This window comes from Leopardus geoffroyi, chromosome E2, assembly GCF_018350155.1.
Source record: "Leopardus geoffroyi isolate Oge1 chromosome E2, O.geoffroyi_Oge1_pat1.0, whole genome shotgun sequence".
Taxonomy (NCBI): Eukaryota; Metazoa; Chordata; class Mammalia; order Carnivora; family Felidae; genus Leopardus; species Leopardus geoffroyi.
In genome coordinates, this window is record NC_059335.1 from 50,071,605 (window position 1) to 50,092,279 (window position 20,675).

General features: G+C 41.6%; 2 protein-coding genes across 2 annotated transcripts; one reads left to right on the forward strand and one right to left on the reverse strand.

Moving 5' to 3' along the window:
• The first annotated feature begins 2 nt into the window (after positions 1–2).
• Positions 3–9,237, forward strand: LOC123579475 (TERF2 interacting protein). The gene is made up of 3 exons (XM_045443600.1): positions 3–820; positions 5,234–5,358; positions 8,037–9,237. Exons 1-3 carry the CDS (start codon positions 133–135, stop codon positions 8,439–8,441), a joined length of 1,218 nt encoding a protein of 405 aa, XP_045299556.1. The 5' UTR covers positions 3–132; the 3' UTR covers positions 8,442–9,237.
• A 2,383-nt stretch (positions 9,238–11,620) lies between these two features.
• Positions 11,621–20,411, reverse strand: DUXB (double homeobox B). The gene is given in 8 exon segments (XM_045440119.1): positions 11,621–12,505; positions 12,507–12,536; positions 12,538–12,854; positions 14,224–14,423; positions 14,615–14,646; positions 19,108–19,253; positions 19,446–19,558; positions 20,408–20,411. Coding segments are annotated over 8 exon segments (882 nt in total). The 3' UTR covers positions 11,621–12,465.
• Between the last annotated feature and the right edge of the window lie 264 nt (positions 20,412–20,675).

Here is a 20,675-nt window from a genome sequence, read left to right on the forward strand (position 1 = left end):
CGCGCGCTGCTACTGCGCAGGCGCAGGGCGGGGCTTCGCGGCCGACGCGTCTAGAACCGTCGTTCGTTCGGGTTCGCTCTGTGCGTCAGAGGCTTGTTTGGGGGAGCGCTGTTGTGGTGCCTGGTGTCAGCTATGGCGGAGGCGATGGATTTGGGCAAAGACCCCAACGGGCCCACCCATTCCTCGACTCTGTTCGTGAGGGAAGATGGCAGTTCCATGTCCTTCTACGTGCGTCCTAGCCCGGCGAAGCGTCGGCTGTCGACGCTCATCCTGCACGGCGGCGGCACCCTATGCCGGGTGCAGGAGTCTGGGGCCGTCCTGCTGGCCCAGCCCGGGGAGGCGGCGGCCGAGGCCTCGGGCGACTTCATTTCCACGCAGTACATCCTGGACTGCGTGGAGCGCAACGAGAGGCTCGACCTGGAGGCCTACCGGCTGGGCTCGACGGCCGGCCAGGCCCCCGAGACGAAGCCCGCGACCCCGGCCAAGGGGGGCGCCGCCGCCGCCGCCGCGGCCGCCGCGCAGCCCGAGCCGCAGCCGCCCACGGGGCGCATCGTCTTCACGGACGCGGACGACGTGGCCATCTTGACGTACGTGAAGGAAAATGCCCGCTCGCCCAGCTCCGTCACCGGCACCGCCTTGTGGAAGGCGATGGAGAAAAGCTCGCTCACCCAGCACTCGTGGCAGTCCATGAAGGACCGCTACCTCAAGCATCTGCGGGGCCAGGAGCATAAGTACCTGCTGGGGGACGCCCCAGTGAGCCCCTCCTCCCAGAAACTCAAGCGGAAAGCTGAGCAGGACCCCGAGGCCGCCGATAGTGGGGGTGAGGTCTCTGCCGCGAACGCGGGAGCTCTTGCTGCACCTGTGCGGGTGGGGGCGGGGCTCCTCCCCCCTTCGGTCCGGTGTCCATGTTGGCGTCTCCGGTAGCGTCGCCCGGCCCTCCCCCCTCCCCTTTAGACATCCGGGTAAAATTGCACCATTTTCTACTCGCACTTCGATTTACTTTTTTCCGGTAGCTGACGTGGTTTGATGCTCAAATGGTACAAACAGGCTCGGTAGACATTCCACCTGATTCTAGCCACCAGCTACCCAGTTTTCTTCCCCGGAGGCAGTGTGTTGTTAACCGTATCTTTTCCAGAGGCTGGTTTCCAAAAATACTTCTTTGTTCAGGTAGATTCAGCGTAAGCTTTTTCAAAGGCATGCCAGACCAGTTTATTTTCATGTTTTGGCGTCTATGCGTATTCACAGAAGGTTCTCGTCAGTTGGAATGATCTTCCTGGTCTCGCTCAGGTGAAGTGCGTTTTTAATGTAGTTGAACTGAACGTTGGGATTCAGGTGCAAGGTTAGGGCTTCAGTGCAAAACTGTTAAGATGCTTCACTTTTCATGTAACCGGTATCGACAGGTTAAACTGACCTTTTTGTTTAAAGAAGCATGTCCCCCACCCCCCCTTATGTGGCGATTCCATATAACATTTCGAGTTGGGGAGGTAAATCTGTTTCTCCTGTTCAGCATGCTTAGTAGGAATTTTGTTTTTGGTAAAAGTGACATTTCAGATTCATTCATTCAACAGATATTTGAGTGCCAGACACTGTTATCCTGCTGGGATATAACAATAAATAAAAGTCCCTGCGGTCATGGAGCTTAACATACTAGCTGGGCAGTGGTAAGTGCTATAGAGAAAAATAAAATCAGGGTAAGGGCTGGGGAGGAGGTTGTTTTCTATAGGGTGATAAGGCAAGTCACTATTAAAGCTTGTATTTGAGCAGAGACCAAAGGAAAGAGCAAGCCAGGTGGTTATCAGTGGGTGTTTCAGGCAGAGGGAATATTGAGTGCAAAGGCCTGGAGGTGGGAATATGGCTGGTGTGTTCTTGGAGCGACAGACCAGTGTGGCTAAAATGGACTAAAGCAAGGGGGAGAATTCTAGGAGAGAGGACAAGGTTATGTGTATGGGTGAAGTAGATCGCATGGGGCTTTGCTTTGAAATCCAGTAGGGTTGGGACTATGGGCATGCCATTTGGAACCTTGGAGAAAATTAAGCTGGATTCACCCTACTGTAATTTAATTTTGATGATCAGAATTTATTTGAAAAAATTAAAATTCTAAAATCACTAAGAAAATAAGGATGGGGGCACCTGGCTCAGCCAGTAGTGCATATGACTCTTGATGTCAGGATTGTAGGTATAGGTTCAAGCCCTACCGTTGGGTGTAGGTATTATTTAAACAAATAATATGGATGAGTATACTTTTTTATTTTTTAATTCTGCTATTTATTGATCTTTTTTTAAAAATTGAGGTACATTTGGCCCACAGTGTCAGTTTCAAGTATACAACCTAGTAATTCTACGTTTTTATATGTTGCAAACTGATCATCACAGTAAGTCTGGTTTTTGTCTGTCTCCATACAAGTTAATACGGTATTACTGATTGTATTCCCTCTACTGCATGTTAAAGCCCCCTGCCTTATTTACTTTGTACCTGGAAGTTTGTACCTCTTGATCCCCTTCATCCATTTTGCTGCCCTGTCCCCCATGCCAACCCTCTTCCCTCCCTGTTCTCTTTTTCTGTGAGTTTGGGTTTTGTTTTGTGTGGTTGGTTTTTTTAGATTGCACTTATCAGCGTCCTATTTGTCTTTCTCTGTCTGACTTCTTCCACTAGCATAATGTTCTCTAGGGCCATCCATGTTTGTTGCAAGTGGCAAGATTTTGTTGTTTTTTGTCTTGTTTTGGTGGCAGAGTAGTATTCTAGTGTATATGCACATCATATCTTTATCGGTGGACGCTTTGGTTGTTGCCATATCTAGGTTCTTGTAAATAATACAGTGAAACTGCAGTGAACGTAGAGTTGCATGTAGTTTTTCACATCGGTGTTTTCATTTCCTTCAGATTGATACTCCAAAGTGGTATTGCTAGATCATATGGTAGTTCTATTTTTAATTTTTTGAGGAACTTCCATACTGTTTTCTATAGTGGCTATGCCAATTTACATTCCCACGAACAGTGCTCAAGGGTTCCTTTTCTCCACATCTTTCCTAATACTTGTTATTTCTTGTCTTTTTGATAAGTCATTTTGACAGGTGTGAGGTGATACTTCATTGTGGTTTTCATTTGTATTTCACTGATGATTAGTGATGTTGAGCATCTTTTCATGGACCTGTTGGACACTTGTATGTCTTTGGGAATACATCTATTCAGATTGCTTATTTTTAAATTGGAATGTTTGGGGTTTTTTGTTATGAGTTCTTTATTCTGGCTATTAACCTCTTTTTGGATTATTGGATATATGACTTGCAAATACTTGTTTCTATTCAGTAGGTTGCTTTGAGTATATTTTTTAATATGTGCATGGTGATAGTCCTGAAACCAAGAAGATTTAAAAAAAAAAGTTGTATATATGTGATTACTTGAAGTTAAAAACTTCTCATCATAAAAGTCAGCAAACTGGAAAAATATTCCTAATACATTGGAACAGAGTTAGTTTCCTTAATGTCCAAAGATCTTGCAGAAGTTAGTAAAAGAAAATCTAGGAGAACAATGAACAAAAGAAATGGAACAAGAAGTTTCTAGAAAAGGAAATAAATGGCAGTAAACAAATGCAGAATATTGTTATTAAATAAAAGTAAATTAGACCCTGAACAGAGGCATGATATAAGCCATGGACTTCTGACCCATGGAAAATGAAATAACAAACGTGCATGGTGATGTTTTTCAGGAAAGTGAATGAGGAAATGTTGTATTTTGTCTATCAGATTGACAAAAATTAACAAAGTGGGTAATATCTACAGATACTGGGTAAAATAGACATTACATAAAATTTGTCCTTTTAACCATTTTTAAGTGGTCAGTTTGGTGGCCTTAAGTATATTCACATTGTTATGGAACCATTACCACCATTCGTCTCCAGTACTTTTTCTTCTCCTAAAACTGGAAAACTACCCATTAAACACTGACTCCCCTTTGCTCCCTCCCCCTGACAATCACCATTTTACTTTTTGTCTTTAAGAATTTGGTCTTTCTAGCTACCTCATGTAAGTGGAGTCATATATTTGTCCTTTTGTGATTGGCTCGTTTCACTTAGCACAGTGTTTTCAGGGTTCATCTATGTTGTAGCATGTGTCAGAATGTCCTTCCTTTATAAGGTTGAATAATACTCCACTGCGTTGTGTATACTACGTTTTGTTTATGTGGTCACCCATTGATGGACATTTAGGTTGTTTCTGTATCTTGGCCGTTAGCAATAATGCCGCTATGAATATGGGTGTACTAATACCTGCTTGAAACCCTGGTTCCATTTGTCTTGAGTATACAGAAGTGGAATTGCTGGATTATGTGGTAGTTCCATGATTAGTATTTTGAGGAACCACCATGGTATTTTCTGGTTATATGTTTTAGTCCCTATATAGTTTGTGTAACCACCACCTAAATCAGGATACAGAACAGTTCCATTACAAAAAACTTCTTTCTGCTGCCCCATAGCAGTCAGTTTTTGTTAAGTGGAAAAGAGAGCACAGTTAAATGCTAAGAGAACAAAGTAAAACAGAAAGAGGAGGATGCTGAGCTTTAGGAGGGCCTCCTTTCTGTTAGATGGTATGTGGTAGATTGTGATGTACCTTCCACATCTGTCTTCACCTGGGAGAGCTGCTTCACCCAAAGTCTTGACATCTTAGGTTGGCTAGCATTTAGGGACTGATCTGTGCGGAATTCTGCCATGGCTCCCACATCCCAACACAGTCGATTCTGAAGGGACTTTCTAGTTCAGACTTCCCTATGGTTTCAGCTGAGGCTTTGTTGGAACTCTTTGACAGCTCAGCTTCCCTCTCTGCCCACTCATGCTTTCTTCTCAACAGTGGTTTTCCCTGGGTCACTCCCTACTAAACACCATGTGTTAATCTCCATCTCACAATCTGCTTCCCAGAGAATCCAGTTTATGGCAGTTTTGTTAATTTGCACTATGGATAAATACAAAGCAAAAAATGAATTATGCTTGAAGAGTATTTTTATTTTCCATATTACGATCTAAGGAATATATCACCATTTGGATAGTACAGCTCTTCAGAAGCAAGAGTAGACATTTCCGAACATGTGTATTTTATGTTTTTCTTATCTTGATCAAAAACTGATGTCTTCTAATAGAAAAAAAGGACAGGCTCACTTTTGGCTCAGGGTTCGCAGAGCACTGTATTTTTGGTTTCTGCAAAAGATGCTAATTGTAATCTGGTGTTGTTCTTTTCTGTCACAGAACCACAGAATAAGAGAACTCCAGACTTACCTGAAGAAGAATATGTAAAGGAAGAGATCAAGGAGAATGAAGAAGCAGTCAAAAAGATGCTTGTAGAAGCCACCCGGGAGTTTGAGGAGATTGTGGTACGTAGACTAGATTTAACTCTTATTTTCTCTCCTTCTGTTCTTCTTCTTTTTTTTTTTTTTTTTTTTTTTTTAATTTTTTTTTCAACGTTTATTTATTTTTGGGACAGAGAGAGACAGAGCATGAACGGGGGAGGGGCAGAGAGAGAGGGAGACACAGAATCGGAAGCAGGCTCCAGGCTCTGAGCCATCAGCCCAGAGCCTGACGCGGGGCTCGAACTCACGGACCGTGAGATCGTGACCTGGCTGAAGTCGGACGCTTAACCGACTGCGCCACCCAGGCGCCCCCTGTTCTTCTTCTTTAAAATTGGTTATTGCATTTAGTTTTTGTACACCTAAGGCCCTGAAAGGTAAGGTTTGGAGTGGGAGAATGGAAAGTGGGACTGATCTTGGTTTCAGGCATGCAGTTTTGAGGGAGGGGTGTGTGGGTGGCTCATGCTGTTAAGCATCTGACTCTTGATTCTGGCTCAGGTCATGATTCACTTGTGATATCGAGCCCCCTCGTCAGGCTCTGCACTGGGCGTGGAGTCTGCTTGGGATTCTCTCTTTCTATCTCCCTCTGCCTTTCTCCTGCACATGTGTGCATGTGTGTTCTCTGTCTCTTAGAAAAAAGGGGGAGAGGGAGAAAAATTGGGGAGAATTATTAAAAAAATTTTCTTTAGTGTTTGTTTATTTTTGAGACAGAAAGAGAGAGAGTGTGAGTGGGGGAGAGGTAGAGAGAGAGGGAGACACAGAATCCCAGTGAGGTTCTAGGCTCTGAGCTGTCAGCACAGAGCCCTATATGGGGCTCGAGCTCATGAACTGTGAGATCATGACCCAAGTCTAAGTCAGATGCTTAACCACCTCAGCCACCCAGGTACCCCTGATGAGAATTATTTTGAAACAGTAGACAGCATCCTATTTTGGATACTTTGATCACAGTGTAAGGTTTTCAAAGTTAAGACTGTGGATTTATCTTTTGAAAATATTTTTGTGCTTCTCAGGAAAATAAATGCAATTTTTGAAGGAGTTTAATTTTTTTTTTAAAAGCAAGTTTAGCTTTTTGTGTATTTAGAGTGGTTTTGGGATTTTTTTAACGCTTCTTTATTTGGTCTAGCTTCTGATACTCTGTTGGAGTCCCATATTTGATCATAGTTACAGGGAAAGGCAGGAACTATAAAGTAGTGAGGAGTAATTTAAAAGAAAGACTCAATTATATGTGCATACTTTTTCCACGAAAAAGGATCTTTTAAATTAATTTTTCTTGGGGCGCCTGGGTGGCGCAGTCGGTTGAGCGTCCGACTTCAGCCAGGTCACGATCTCGCTGTCCGTGAGTTCGAGCCCCGCGTCGGGCTCTGTGCTGGCAGCTCAGAGCCTGGAGCCTGCTTCCGATTCTGTGTCTCCCTCTCTCTGACCCTCCCCCGTTCATGCTCTATCTCTCTCTGTCCCAAAAATAAATAAACGTTGAAAAAAAAAAATTTATAAATTAATTTTTCTTATTGTAAAGGGAAGTGATCAGGCCTCATTGTTAGGAAAATAATTTAAAGATCTATAATTGGTGAATGAAGGAATGCACAAGAATTGGCAGAATTTGGTGATTGTTGCCTTTTGAAGTCTGAGTTTTGTTTTATATTTGGTCAATTTTCCATAAACTTTGAAATGCAAGCATGGCCTACGTAGGTTTCTTCTCACATAACGTGCTTTGTAATGTGCCTAAATGTAGTATAGTACGGAGACCCTAGTCTGCTCATACATCTGTGTGTTTTGAGTAGTTAAGTGAAGGCATTGGTATGTACTGGGGATGTAAGTGATGAGAGCAAAAGAGACACAGTTCCTGTCGTTAGGGAGCTTACAATCTGACACTGAAGCCAAAGTTTTGTTTTTTTTTTCTTTATTTTTTATTGTATTTATTTATTTTTTTTACGTTTATTTTGAGAGAGAGAGAAGGGGACAGAGGATATGAAGTGGCCTCAGCAGAGAGCCCAGTGTGGGGCTCAATCTCAGGAACTGCGAGCTATGACTTAAGCCAAATGTGATGCTTAACTGACTGAGCCACCCAGGCGCCTCTTTTGTTTTGTTTTTTAAATGTTTTTATTTTTGAGAAAGAATGAGAGAGCGTGAGTGGGCGAGAGGCAGAGAGAGAAGGGGGTGCACAGAGGATTCAGAGTGGGCTCTGTGCTGACAACTTTGGCATTGACAGCAGCTAGCTGGATGTGGGGCTTGAACCCACAAACCGTGAGATCATGACCTGATCCGAAGTTGGACACTCAACCATCTGAGCCACTCAGATGCCCCTGAAGTCAAACTTTAAAAAATGATCTAATGAACATGTGTGTACATGTGGACATGTATGCACATACACATATTTTTCATTATTTACTGTAGCTTCTCATGTTCTGTTGGAATACCATAGTTGTATGTATACATGTATATGCACATAATGTACACATAAGCACACTTATATCCCTCACTTACATACACAGACACTCCCCTCCCCTTAACCCATCATGTACGTAAACTTACATACACACATGCAACATGAGTAAGTATAAGAAGGAGCATAGCGTATTGGAAGACCTGAAGGAAGTCCAATGTGATTGGGGTGAAAAGGGCAAGCAAGGTGGTGGGAGAGACTAGATATTGCAAGAGTGTTTGGGACTTGGTAATTAGGAACTGGTCGTATTCATCACTTTCTCTAGGTTGATGAGAGCCCCGATTTTGAAATACACATAACAATGTGTGATGATGATCCACCTACACCCGAGGAAGACTCTGAGACACAGCCTGATGAGGATGAGGAAGAAGAAGAAGAAGAAAAAGTTTCTCCACCAGAGGTGGGAGCTGCCATTAAGATCATCAGGCAGTTAATGGAAAAGTTTAACTTGGATCTGTCAACAGTTACACAGGCATTCCTAAAAAATAGTGGTGAGTTGGAGGCTACTTCCTCCTTTTTAGAGTCCGGTCAGAGGGCTGATGGGTATCCCATTTGGTCCCGACAGGATGACTTAGATTTGCAAAAAGATGACGAGGATGCCAGAGATGCATTGGTCAAAAAATTTGGTGCTCAGAATGTAGCTCGGCGGATTGAATTCCGAAAGAAGTAATTGGCAAGACAATGAGGAAAGAAAAAAGATGTGGCAAGAGAGGTTAAAAAAAAATTTTTGTCAACGTTGTCGTTGGAACTGACACTTGTCTTCTGACCAATGCTGCCATTGCTCTATGAGTCTTAGATTTTGTAGCCAAGCAGAGTTGTGTAGGAGGATAAAAGTAAAAGACATTTGACATATTTAGAGTTGTCCCTGGTAGTATCAGTATGTTCATAAAGGGAAATCCACACCAGACAGAGGTTGGTCTTTGTAGTAGTAATCCTTTTCTGAACGGAACCCTTGCTATATATTGGTTTCAGGAGCTAGTGACAAAGTCAAAGGAGGAAAATAAAGAGCCTCTATCTTTTGGCAGAAACTCTTCTAGATTATGATAGATTCCAAATCAAGGATCTAGATATGTGGAAAGATTTAATTACAAGGTTTTGAACTTGGACGATCCTAAACCCTTGCATCACCTAGTGAGCTCTGATTTCTAGACTGCTTTGAAAATCCCATATTCCCTTTGCTAACTTAATACTTGGGGACCCTGCTCCTTTGGCTGTTCTTTTCTTTCAGTCTTTGTCAGTCATACTTGTAGCACGTGTTTCTTTATCTGCCACCCAGTTTTGTTTAAAACGCACACAAAACCCTAGAGAGTCTTAAGAACAGTCTTATTCAGTTATCAGTAATGTGTTTTTATTTATTAAAGACAATTTTGTGCTAAGGACTGTGTTAGATTTATATATTAGTGAATTGATTCCTCTTTGTTGTGTTACTTTTGTTGTTGAAAATAAAAAGAACTTTGAATCTCCAAGTGTTTTCCTTGATTGTATTCATGAAACCTTTTCGATATAAAAACCATAAAGGAACTGACATTTCTTGGCTCTTAATTAGGTCAATAATGAACAAAATGGTTCCATATTAGAACTAGTAGGCCACTAGAAGGATGCTAGATTTTCTGGATGGAGCAGAGAGAAGATCTGCGTCAAGGACTGTGAGGGACGGGAGAACACCATGGGCTGCTGAAAGCCGAAGGGTGAGAAACCAATCAGGAACCATCAGGTGTGTAACAGAAGGTGTCTCTGCCCTACCCGTATCCCTTGGGCACTTACATTCCCGCACATGCCACAAATAGGGGTCCTACTGCAAGCACCTTCTTAAGGTTTCCCCTCTGCTTGAAGTGCTCTGGAGTTCATGCTGCTGGGAGTGGCTTTCGGCTGATGGTGGATGAGAATTAGAGGGTGCATATCCAGCTTCCTTGCTGTCCAGAGAAATGACACAACTGAATATTTGAGACGCACCCCTTGAGTGAGATAATGGGTTCCATACCATCTTTTAAAGGTCCCCAGCAGAAACCAGCATGGTTGCCCAGAGTGGTAGTTGTTTATGAACGCACTCTGCATAGGCTTCCTTCTGTGGTTTCACATCTGCACTTTCCTAATAAAATGCATCGTGGAATCCTCAGTTAAACACGAATTCTTAGAGTCTGCTTCTGGAGGAACCCATTCTAAATCAAAATGCTTCACTTTGCCCTTCTCTTGAGTATGTTGAAAGGATAAAACTATTCCCAGGAGTACCTAGCTCACTCCAGGAGTAACTTTTAAGTGGATATTGGGAAGGGTTGGGTGGTAGGCATTTGTTTAAAATGTGTCGTGCAATTAGATTTGACTCTAGAGTGGTTGAAAATCAATACTTCATGTGTGAAACGGAGATGTCATTTGGGATGTTTATACCTTAGTAAAGGTCGTACAGCTTTACAAGCCTAGAAATTTGTTTTGTCAAAGCATGTGCAAAAGGGTCTGATTCATTATATCTAGACTCTGAAAAGATACTTAAAGTACTCATTATAAACCAGTAACTTCCAAATATCTGTTTTTGTCATTTATCTGGTGTTTTACTTTTTAGGCTGGGAGATAATATGTGGGGAAACAAATTATCAAGTATTTTTGGGAGCACAAATCTAAGCAAGGAAAATGAGTTGGATCTTAATGGTTAATGGCATTGAGCTATGGCTGCATCTGCTCCATAGACCAGCTGTTCAATTCCTAAAGTTAGGATACCTCTCCTTTAATCTGCCAGATTCTTATTCTTTGGGTTTTCTTTCCTTGATTTCTTGAGGCTTGTGCTCTGGGAAACATCATTTTAGCTCTTGAGTTAGACGCCTTCCTCACTATTTTCCACTAACCCCACAGTTGAGCTTTTCAAATTCTCTAGGTCTTAAATAACTTGTACAATTTCATTAGTGGCAGAAACATTTCTGTCTCCTCTTTGCAAACTGCAGCAGTGGGCTCTGCTCCTGGTATTCGGTTTTCCTTTGTTCCGTATCCCTTTAAGCAGATATGGTTGCATTTTAAAAGTTTAAGCTGACACTTGGATTGTTGAGCTTTTCTCGTTTTGGTCTAATGCTGTGTGCTGGATTATATGCCCCCTCTGCCTATACCTGTAAGTTGTATTTAATTGCTTGTAACAGAAAACTTCATCTAAAGGACTTGAAACAATAAGGGAAATAAAAAGGGGATTTATATATGTATAGGAAGTCCTGAGGTAGTTACCTTCAGGATTCTCTGTATTTTTCTGTTCTGCTGTCCCTGGCTTGTCTTCTAGGCTGCTTCCTTCATGGTCAAAAGTTGGGTGCAATCTTTCTTGGAAGCCCCTTGATTTCTCATTGGCCAGAAATTTGGCGCATGCCCCTTCCTAACTCTTCCTAAATGAAATTGACTGGGTTAACTTAAATCAATCAAAGTCTATTTTTCTTGGGTTGCAGTTTGTGTAACCTTCCCTGAGAATGTGACATGAAAGGGAAGGTGAATACCCAAATAAGAGTTTGCTAAAAACTTGTACAAATTCTAGTCACCTTCTCCAGGAATAAGAAGATCCATCCAGGAGTGGAATGTTAATCACTGTTCTCCTCAAACCTGGACCTAACCTTTTGAGTTGTTTCAAACAATGCAAATTGATAAAATTCAAAGATGTTTTTATAGCACTAAGGTAAATCCACATACACCTTCAAACACCAAAATCTACTTTGAGATGTATTATCATTTCAGAAGAAGAGAGACCGAAATTTTTATCCCAGTTTTAGATTAACGTGTTAGACTAAGTGGTTGTATGGTGTTGCTACTGTATTTTCATTGTGTTTTTTTTTTTTTTGTAATGTTTTAAGTAGTCAAAGGAAAAACAATATAAATGAAGAATACTCAGTATTGTGGGTTTAACGTAATTCATTTAATTGTTCTCTTATTGGTAGATAGTGGGATAGTTTCTGGTTCCCAGTTGAAACCCTCAGAGCTTTGGGGAAAAGCTCACTTTTATGAATTCACATTATCAGGAAATATACTGTCCTTTCATTTTCTGCATGACAAACTAATTTCAAGCTGGCTTTCCCATCTTGCTAGGAAGCAAAGGAGTGCTAATGTGTCAGCACGTCGATATGTTCTTGCTTGGGTATGGTTATAGTTCATGCAAATTCCAGATTGGTAGACATGGTGATTAGAGAGGAAGTCATGTTTGTCAGTGAAATGCTTTTGTTCAGAAGGATTCAGCAGACCTGTCTACTGGCCTATGGTGCTTCCAGAGGCTGTATGCAGCTTTCTTTATTCAATGAAGTGAATATAGAAGATAACCACTGCCCACAAAACAGTTAAAAACTGCCTTTTGTGTTTCCAAGTGGTTTCTCCTTCCTCTTGCATTAATCTTGTCCCAAACAGGATGACTTCATTATCCACTGTCCTTTAAATTGCACTGATTTGCATCAAAAGAAGAGAGGTCTGGACCAGGTTCTGAGAATGACTTCTTTTTCTGGAATCTCAGGCCTTGGTAAGCTTTGTAGCATATGGAACACAGCCTGAAAAGCATCCTCACTGAAGCACAGTTGGGGTCCTGGAGGGTCCTCTTTTTGTGGGCCAGGACTTGGAAAAGGTACCTGTTCCTGAAAATCTGTGGATAACAGTTGGCCTAAAGGCTTGAGGTTTCTGCACATTGCTGGTGAGTTGGCCAAGGGAATGAGATGGTTGTCTAGTTGACTGTGCTGCAGATGAGTGTCTCAGTGTGTCCCTCCTCGAGGATCCCACTTTGCAATCAGTCTGGCAGATTTCATCACACCATTGCAGAATATATGTCTACCTGCCCCAGATCCTGCAGTTGGTGGTTTTGGTGCTCAGGATGAGGCTGAGAGTAGTCCTTCAACTGTAGTACTCCTGTGTGCTTCTATTCTTTGTGATTCTGGCACTTTTCTTGCTTTGGCGGCCAGAAAGGAGCCTGAGTATCTGAGACTCGCAGAGTTGATGGTATTGGCCGGTAATTCCGAGGAGAGTAGAGAATTCTCTCTGCATAGTCTTTATGGGTTGTACCATCATGACGCTTGGTCCTTGGTTCACACAAGAGACAGAGGACTCCTGGGATGGGAGAGGAGCAGGTAGAAATGTTTGGTTCCTACGGAAAAAATGGGAGGAAGCAAAATGATGAGACCTGCCTGGGAAAGTGGGCAGATCAATTTGGTGGTGCTGAGCTGTCAGACCTAGTCTTGCATTTGGGCTGTCTGCCAAGGAATTCATGGACTCACTTCTCTGCCTTGGGTATAGAGATCTTTAATTCTGAAACCACATCTATGTGAAGAAAAAGACAGTGTCATAAGACAAGTGATTCTGGCTCGGTTTCTCATACTATGTAAAGCAAAGGGGCTATTAATACAGGCCCCATTATCAGGATGGGGTGTGTGTGGGTGTGTTTCATGTGAAATAGAACTATTGCATATATATGTCATTAATTACTCTGATTCCTGTGTATAGTGTGTATGTATATATGTGTACGTATGAATGTGTGTATACACATACACAAAAACTGAGGTCCTAACACACTTAGCAATCAACTATAGATGGATCGAAACTGGTTGAAAAGGCATATGCTTTAGATTCTTCCCTTTAATTTCAACATTGGATCAGCAAATAAGTTTTCTTGACCAGGTTGACATTTATCTCTTTGCCAACATGTGTATAAGAATCCCAATCTTATATACGTGGTTATAAATAAATCTGATCAAGGATTAATTAACACACTGTACTGATAAAGCTATGAATGTGTTTCCTAGTCATGAGCATTTAACATACACTAAACCACTGTCCTCATAACTTTAGAAGGTACCCAGTGAGAGTGATTTTTTTCTTTCAACTGGAAGACATTGGACTAAGTCTGTAGATTTAAAAAAAAAATTTTTTTTTTTTCAACGTTTATTTATTTTTGGGACAGAGAGAGACAGAGCATGAACGGGGGAGGGGCAGAGAGAGAAGGAGACACAGAATCGGAAACAGGCTCCAGGCTCTGAGCCATCAGCCCAGAGCCCGACGCGGGGCTCGAACCCACGGACCGCGAGATCGTGACCTGGCTGAAGTCGGACGCCCAACCGACTGCGCCACCCAGGCGCCCCCAAGTCTGTAGATTTTTGAAGCTGTCACAGGTTGGTGGAGGGGTAGGTAGGGTATTTGGTTGAGGCCAGGAATGCTTAAAAATACTGATTAGGCGCAGGACAACCTAATAAGAAAGGAATTATCTGGACCAAAATGACCAAGCAGTGTCAAGCTGTAGAAAACCTGACAGGGTATTCCCAAAATAGATAGTATTAACTTTCATATTTCCCCCCATTTTTGCTGCTGGAGATTCTAAATGGTTATCACACTGACAGAATTCTTCATTTTGCAGGAATCTGACTTGCAATGCTAGATGTTTACCAATCCATACTGTTACCCATGATGATTGTGATAATCTCAGGTCAGTTTTTCAGCAGCCCATCAGAGGGAAATATAACATCACTTACAGGTAGAACATATTTGGTGCCATAGACAGAACTTACTTGAATTCTTGATTCCTGAATGTCTGTTATTTTAGCCAGTTTTTTCCTGGTTGTAATATCAGGGAATTGGTTCCTCTCAAAAGCTTGAAGTAGGATATGTGATTGAGGTCTTGTGATGGATGTCCAGTCTTCTCTGGCTGCTTTTGGTAAGTATTCTAAAAGAGAACATGGAACAGAAGGTGTCTTTCAGGACAGTTCTCATATTTGAACTGAAAACTTGAACCTAGGAAGATAATGCTGACACTCCCCCTGAATCCCTGAGGTTGACAGAACAGGATGCCACCCTGCTTAGAGCAGCAAGACAAAAGGCCCAGAGCCTTGCGTGCTAAGAACCTGCCTGTCGCACCCAGCTGTGGGGCCATGCTTTTATTTCTGACGCTAGGGTGCCCAGAACAAGCTGTAAATGCCTCCTAAGATAATGATTTTTTTGTCGAGAATATGGGCACAACATGCAGAGAGCCTTTTTCATTTTCTCTGGGATCCACTGAAGAAACGCATTTGGACCAGTGGATTCTTACCTTGAGACCGAGGCAGCTGATTTTGTTCCTGGGTTTCATCTTAAGGAGCATCCAAATTCCAATTGTCTTTGTTTGGATCTGAGGTTTTTAAGTCAAATCTAAGTGGGAGAAGAAGATGTTGAAGTCATGTAATTCAATCTGTGTTGTTCCAAGTATCAAGGCAAGGCAATTAAATGAAATTGATTTGATCAACTGCCATTGGGATAATATCCATAAAAAAAAGTGATGTATTATCCTGGGAGTTATTATGAGCATACAATTCAAGACAGCATTTCTTTTATGGTCATCCTCATGGTATCCCAAGTAAAATTCCCTGATTGAAGAGACACTGTTCTATCAAAGGAGATCGATATTTCTTTTTCTCCCTTTCCCTCCCATCTCTCTCTCATAACATGTCTTATATGTGTGGATGTCTTTTCTTGGGCCCTATCATCTCTTCATAAGAAGTACCATTTTATTTTATGTAATAAACACAGAAGAAATACCATTTTATTATATATAATACATACAGAATTGATTGTGAAAAGAATTTCTTTAGATGGGGAGTAAATTAGCCATGGTCCAAGAGCTGTACTAACATTCATCCACATTCCCTCTTATCCCATAATCAGCAATAAGTAAGGAGACTTCTAGGACCCAGTACACCTTGCTGTGAAACTCTTGTCACTAATATAACCATTTGAACTCTTTCTTTGTTTCCTCATTACTGGAGTCAGATTTGCAGTGTACTTTCTAATTGTTTTATTTTGATAATTTGCAATAGGAATTAGGGTATTAATGACAACCAATATTTAACAAATCTCTCTCTTATCCAGGCATTGTGCTAAAAGGTTATCTGCTTTCTAAATGAGAATATTTGCAGGTAAGCCTTAAGCACATCACCAGATAGTCCCATAGTATGTACTTTTATTACTGGGAATTGAATAAGCTATCTCTTCACACCCAGAACTAATGCATGAAGAAGAGTAAAACATTTCTCTCCAGCATCCCCTCAGACTGAGGACCTTCTAGCCAATGGCATATTGGAGGCTCTGTGCAGACACAAAACTAGGAACTCATAATTTTCTTCTAAAAGCACACTTTTATTGATCTTCATTGTTTGTTTGTTTGTTTGTTTGTTTTTTCAACGTTTTTATTTATTTTTTTTTGGGACAGAGAGAGAACATGAACGGGGGAGGGGCAGAGAGAGAAGGAGACACAGAATCGGAAACAGGCTCCAGGCTCTGAGCCATCAGGCCAGAGCCTGACGCGGGGCTCGAACTCCCGGACCGCGAGATCGTGACCTGGCTGAAGTCGGACGCTTAACCGACTGCACCACCCAGGCGCCCCATGATCTTCATTGTTTTAAATGCTGTTTGGTTTAATTGTTTACAGCTATCGAAGAAATCCAACTTAGTTTAATTTTTACATCAGTACCATTCAAAATAATACAATATGGGATTTTCATATACTTAAAAATTTTTTAATTAAATTATTTTTAAGTTTGTTTATTTTGAGAAAGAGCGAGCACAAGCTGGGGAGGGGCAGAGAGAAGGAGGGGGAATCCCAAGCACAGAGCCTGATGTGGGGTTCAAACTCACAGACATTGAGATCATGACTTGAGCTGAGATCAAGAGTCAGATGCTTTATCAACTGCGCCACACAGGCACCCTGTTCGTTTTTTAGTTTTGAGAAACAGTATGAGCAGGGGAGGGGTAGAGCGAGAGGGAGACACAGATTCAAAGCAGGCTCCAGGCTCTGAGCTCTCAGCACAGAGGCCAACGTGGGGCTCGAACTCATGAACCTTGAAATCATGACCTGAGCCAAAGTCAGATGCCCAACTGTCTGACCCAGACCCCTACTTCATATGTGTGTGTGAAAATCACATTTCAGGTGTTTAAAAAAACCTAGCCTGAAAATTGGGAATTTATGTGAGTTCTTGCCCCACAGTTTCCTCATAATTACGTATTAATCATCATTCTGCAGGATATATCACAACACTTTTTTAAGATCTTTGTTTTTTAATTTTTTTAAAGATTTATTTTTGAGAGAGAAAGCACGAGTGGAGGAGGAGCAGAGAGAGGGAGAGAGAATCCCAAGCAGGCTCTGTGCTGTCAATGCAGAGCCTGACATGGAGTTCGATCCCACAAGCCGTGAGATCATGACCTTTCTCACGATGGACACTTAACCAACTGAGCCACCCAGCTGCCCCAAAGATATTTTATTTTATTTTATTTTATTTTATTTTATTTTATTTTATTTTATTTTATTTTATTTATTTTATTTTATTTTATTTTATTTTATTTTATTTTATTTTTTTAAAGATTTTTTATTTTTATTTATTTGTTCAATATATGAAATTTATTGTCAAATTGGTTTCCATACAACACCCAGTGGTCATCCCAGAAGGTGCCCTCCTCAATACCCATCACCCACCCTCCCCTCCCTCCCACCCCCCATCAACCCTCAGTTTGTTCTCAGTTTTTAACAGTCTCTTATGCTTTGGTTCTCTCCCACTCTAACCTCTTTTTTTTTTTTTTCTTTCCCCTCCCCCATGGGTTTCTGTTAAGTTTCTCAGGATCCACATAAGAGTGAAAACATATGGTATCTCTTTCTCTGTATGGCTTATTTCACTTAGCATCACACTGTCCAGTTCCATCCATGTTGATACAAAGGGCCATATTTCATTCTTTCTCATTGCCACGTAGTATTCCATTGTGTATATAAACCACAATTTCTTTATGCATTCATCAGTTGATGGACATTTAGGCTCTTTCCATAATTTGGCTATTGTTGAGAGTGCTGCTATAAACATTGAGGTACAAGTGCCCCTATGTGTCAGTACTCCTGTATCCCTTGGGTAAATTCCTAGCAGTGCTATTACTGGGTCATAGGGTAGGTCTATTTTTAATTTTCTGAGGAACCTCCACACTGTTTTCCAGAGAGGCTGCACCAATTTGCATTCCCACCAACAGTGCAAGAGGGTTCCCGTTTCTCCACATCCTCTCCAGCATCTATAGTCTCCTGATTTGTTCATTTTGGCCACTCTGACTGGCGTGAGGTGATATCTGAGTGTGGTTTTGATTTTTATTTCCCTGATAAGGAGCGACGTTGAGCATCTTTTCATGTGCCTGTTGGCCATCCGGATGTCTTCTTTAGAGAGAAGTGTCTATTCATGTTTTCTGCCCATTTCTTCACTGGGTTATTTGTTTTTCAGGTGTGGAGTTTGGTGAGCTCTTTATAGATTTTGGATACTAGCCCTTTGTCCGATATGTCATTTGCAAATATCTTTTCCCATTCCGTGGGTTGCCTTTTAGTTTTGTTGGTTGTTTCCTTTGCTGTGCAGAAGCTTTTTATCTTCATAAGGTCCCAGTAATTCATTTTTGCTTTTAATTTCCTTGCCTTTGGGGATGTGTCGAGTAAGAGATTGCTATGGCTGAGGTCAGAGAGGTCTTTTCCTGCTTTCTTCTCTAGGGTTTTGATGGTTTCCTGTCTCACATTCAGGTCCTTTATCCATTTTGAGTTTATTTTTGTGAATGGTGTGAGAAAGTGGTCTAGTTTCATCGTTCTGCATGTTGCTGTCCAGTTATGCCAACACCGTTTGTTAAAGAGACTGTCTTTTTTCCATTGGATATTCTTTCCTGCTTTGTCAAAGATTAGTTGGCCATACTTTTGTGGGTCTAGTTCTGGGGTTTCTATTGTATTCCATTGGTCTATGTGTTTTTTTGTGTCAGTACCATGCTGTCTTGATGATTACAGCTTTGTAGTAGAGGCTAAATTCTGGGATTGTGATGCCTCCTTCTTTGGTCTTCTTCAAAATTACTTTGGCTATTCGGGGCCTTTTGTGGTTCCATATGAATTTTAGGATTGCTTGTTCTAGCTTCAAGAAGAATGCTGGTGCAATTTGATTGGGATTGCATTGAATGCTTTGGGTAGTATTGACATTTTGACAATATTTATTCTTCCAACCCATGAGCATGGAATGTTTTAATCACTATCCCAGTGTAGGGCTTGAACTCACAACCCTGAAATCAAGAGTTACATGTTCTAGTGACTGAGCCAGCCAGGTGCCCCAGTATGTATCAATACTTAATGATACCATATTATTAGAGTGTCCTAATTTCCTAAATTGCCTAAATCTCAAAAATTGATGTATCTCCCATTGGGAGATCCTGAACCAGTATATTCTCCTCCTGTCAGTGAATATACCCAGTCGGTATTTCCACAATTGGTAAAAGATACACAGTTCTTGCTTTTAGTATACAACAATAAAAATCTTCTGAGTAACATACCTGACATCAAAGAATTACCTGAGAGTCTTGATCCCAGCATTTCTCTTTACCTGGAATCTGACAGATCATGAAATAGAAACCTAATGCTTATGTGAATTTTATACTCTGGAATGCCAATTTCCTTGCCCCATTGTTTCCTGGTAGCTTTATCAGAGTAAGGGTTTTGTTCAAATGATGCTTGGAGGATATCCTTTTTTATTTTCATTAAAATTTTTTAAAAAATGTTTTATTATCTATTTTTGACAGAGAGACAGGGTGCAAGCAGGGGTTGGGAGGGCAGGGGCAGAGAGAGAGGGAGACACAGAATCTGAAACAGGCTCCAGGCTCTGAGTTGTCAGCACAGAGCCCGATGTGAGGCTCAAACTGATGAACTGTGAGATCATGACCTGAGCAGAAGTTGGAGGCTTAACCAACTGAGCCACCCAGGCCCCCCTTGGAGGATATCCTTTTGACTCTGGTTGTAAACAGTCCTGCCTTTCCAGGTTTCTTTTTGTAGTCTGCCTGGTCAAGAGAAAATGGGAAGAGGAGTACGAAGGACATGTTTATGGATTAAAAACTCTGTGTGAACATATGTCATATGTTTTTCTAGGATGAAAGCCTGTAGGTTCATCAATGATTCTATATATTTAATATTTTTTTAAAAGTTGATTCATTTTGAGATAGAGAGTTGTGGTGGGCGTGGGGGCGTGGGGAGAGAATCCCAAGCAGGTGCCACACTATCAGTGTGGCACCCAACTCAGGGCTCAAACTCACAAACCATGAGATCATGACCTGAGCCGAAATCAGGAGTCAGATGCTTAACCAGCTGAGCTGCCCGAGCACTGCAAGTGTCTGACTCTTGATTTCCACTCAGGTTATGATTTCACAGTTAGATTGAGTCCTAGTTCTTGATAATGAGACTCACACTGGGCTCTGTGCTGTCAGTGAGGAGCTTGCTTGGGATTCTCTATCTCCCTGGCTGCCCCCTCCCTCATGCTTTCTCTCTCTCTTTCTCTCTCTTAAAAAAAAAAAAAAAGCAAAAGGAGACCCAGGTGCCCCATACATTTTAAAGGTAGGTGTTCCATATATATGCTTTTCTCCATTTACAAAGTCAACTTTGAAACTTTTGACAACCTACTTGTGGGACTCCTGGCTGTTACTTTAAATGGAAAATTCCAATCTCCAATTTTAAAGCACCCATCAATCCTCTAACAACTTATCAATGCAAAACAGCTCCTGTTCCAACGATCTGTCCCTCTAATTATGATTGTGATTTCACTTTTATAAACTCTGGGAAATAAAGCACATGGCATTACTGAAGAAGAGAGCAAAATGCAGATGAAAATTTGCCACTCGCAGTGCTGTTCAAACCCATCTTGGGAAGAGGTACCTGGACTCCGTGGAGGTCACTGGGCAACTGAGCAGCTCTGGAAGACGACAGGCTTATCAACACCAAGGGTGGCCCACCCATTTCTTATATACCTTTCTATCTAATCCCTTCATTATTGTTCAACACTTTTAGAAAGAAACTTGAAGTAATCAGATTAAGAGGAAGTACAGATTCTACCAGGCAGTTTTAAAACTTTAAAGATACCCTAATATCTTTCCAAATATGTCTTAGAATCTGTGCTCTCTAGTG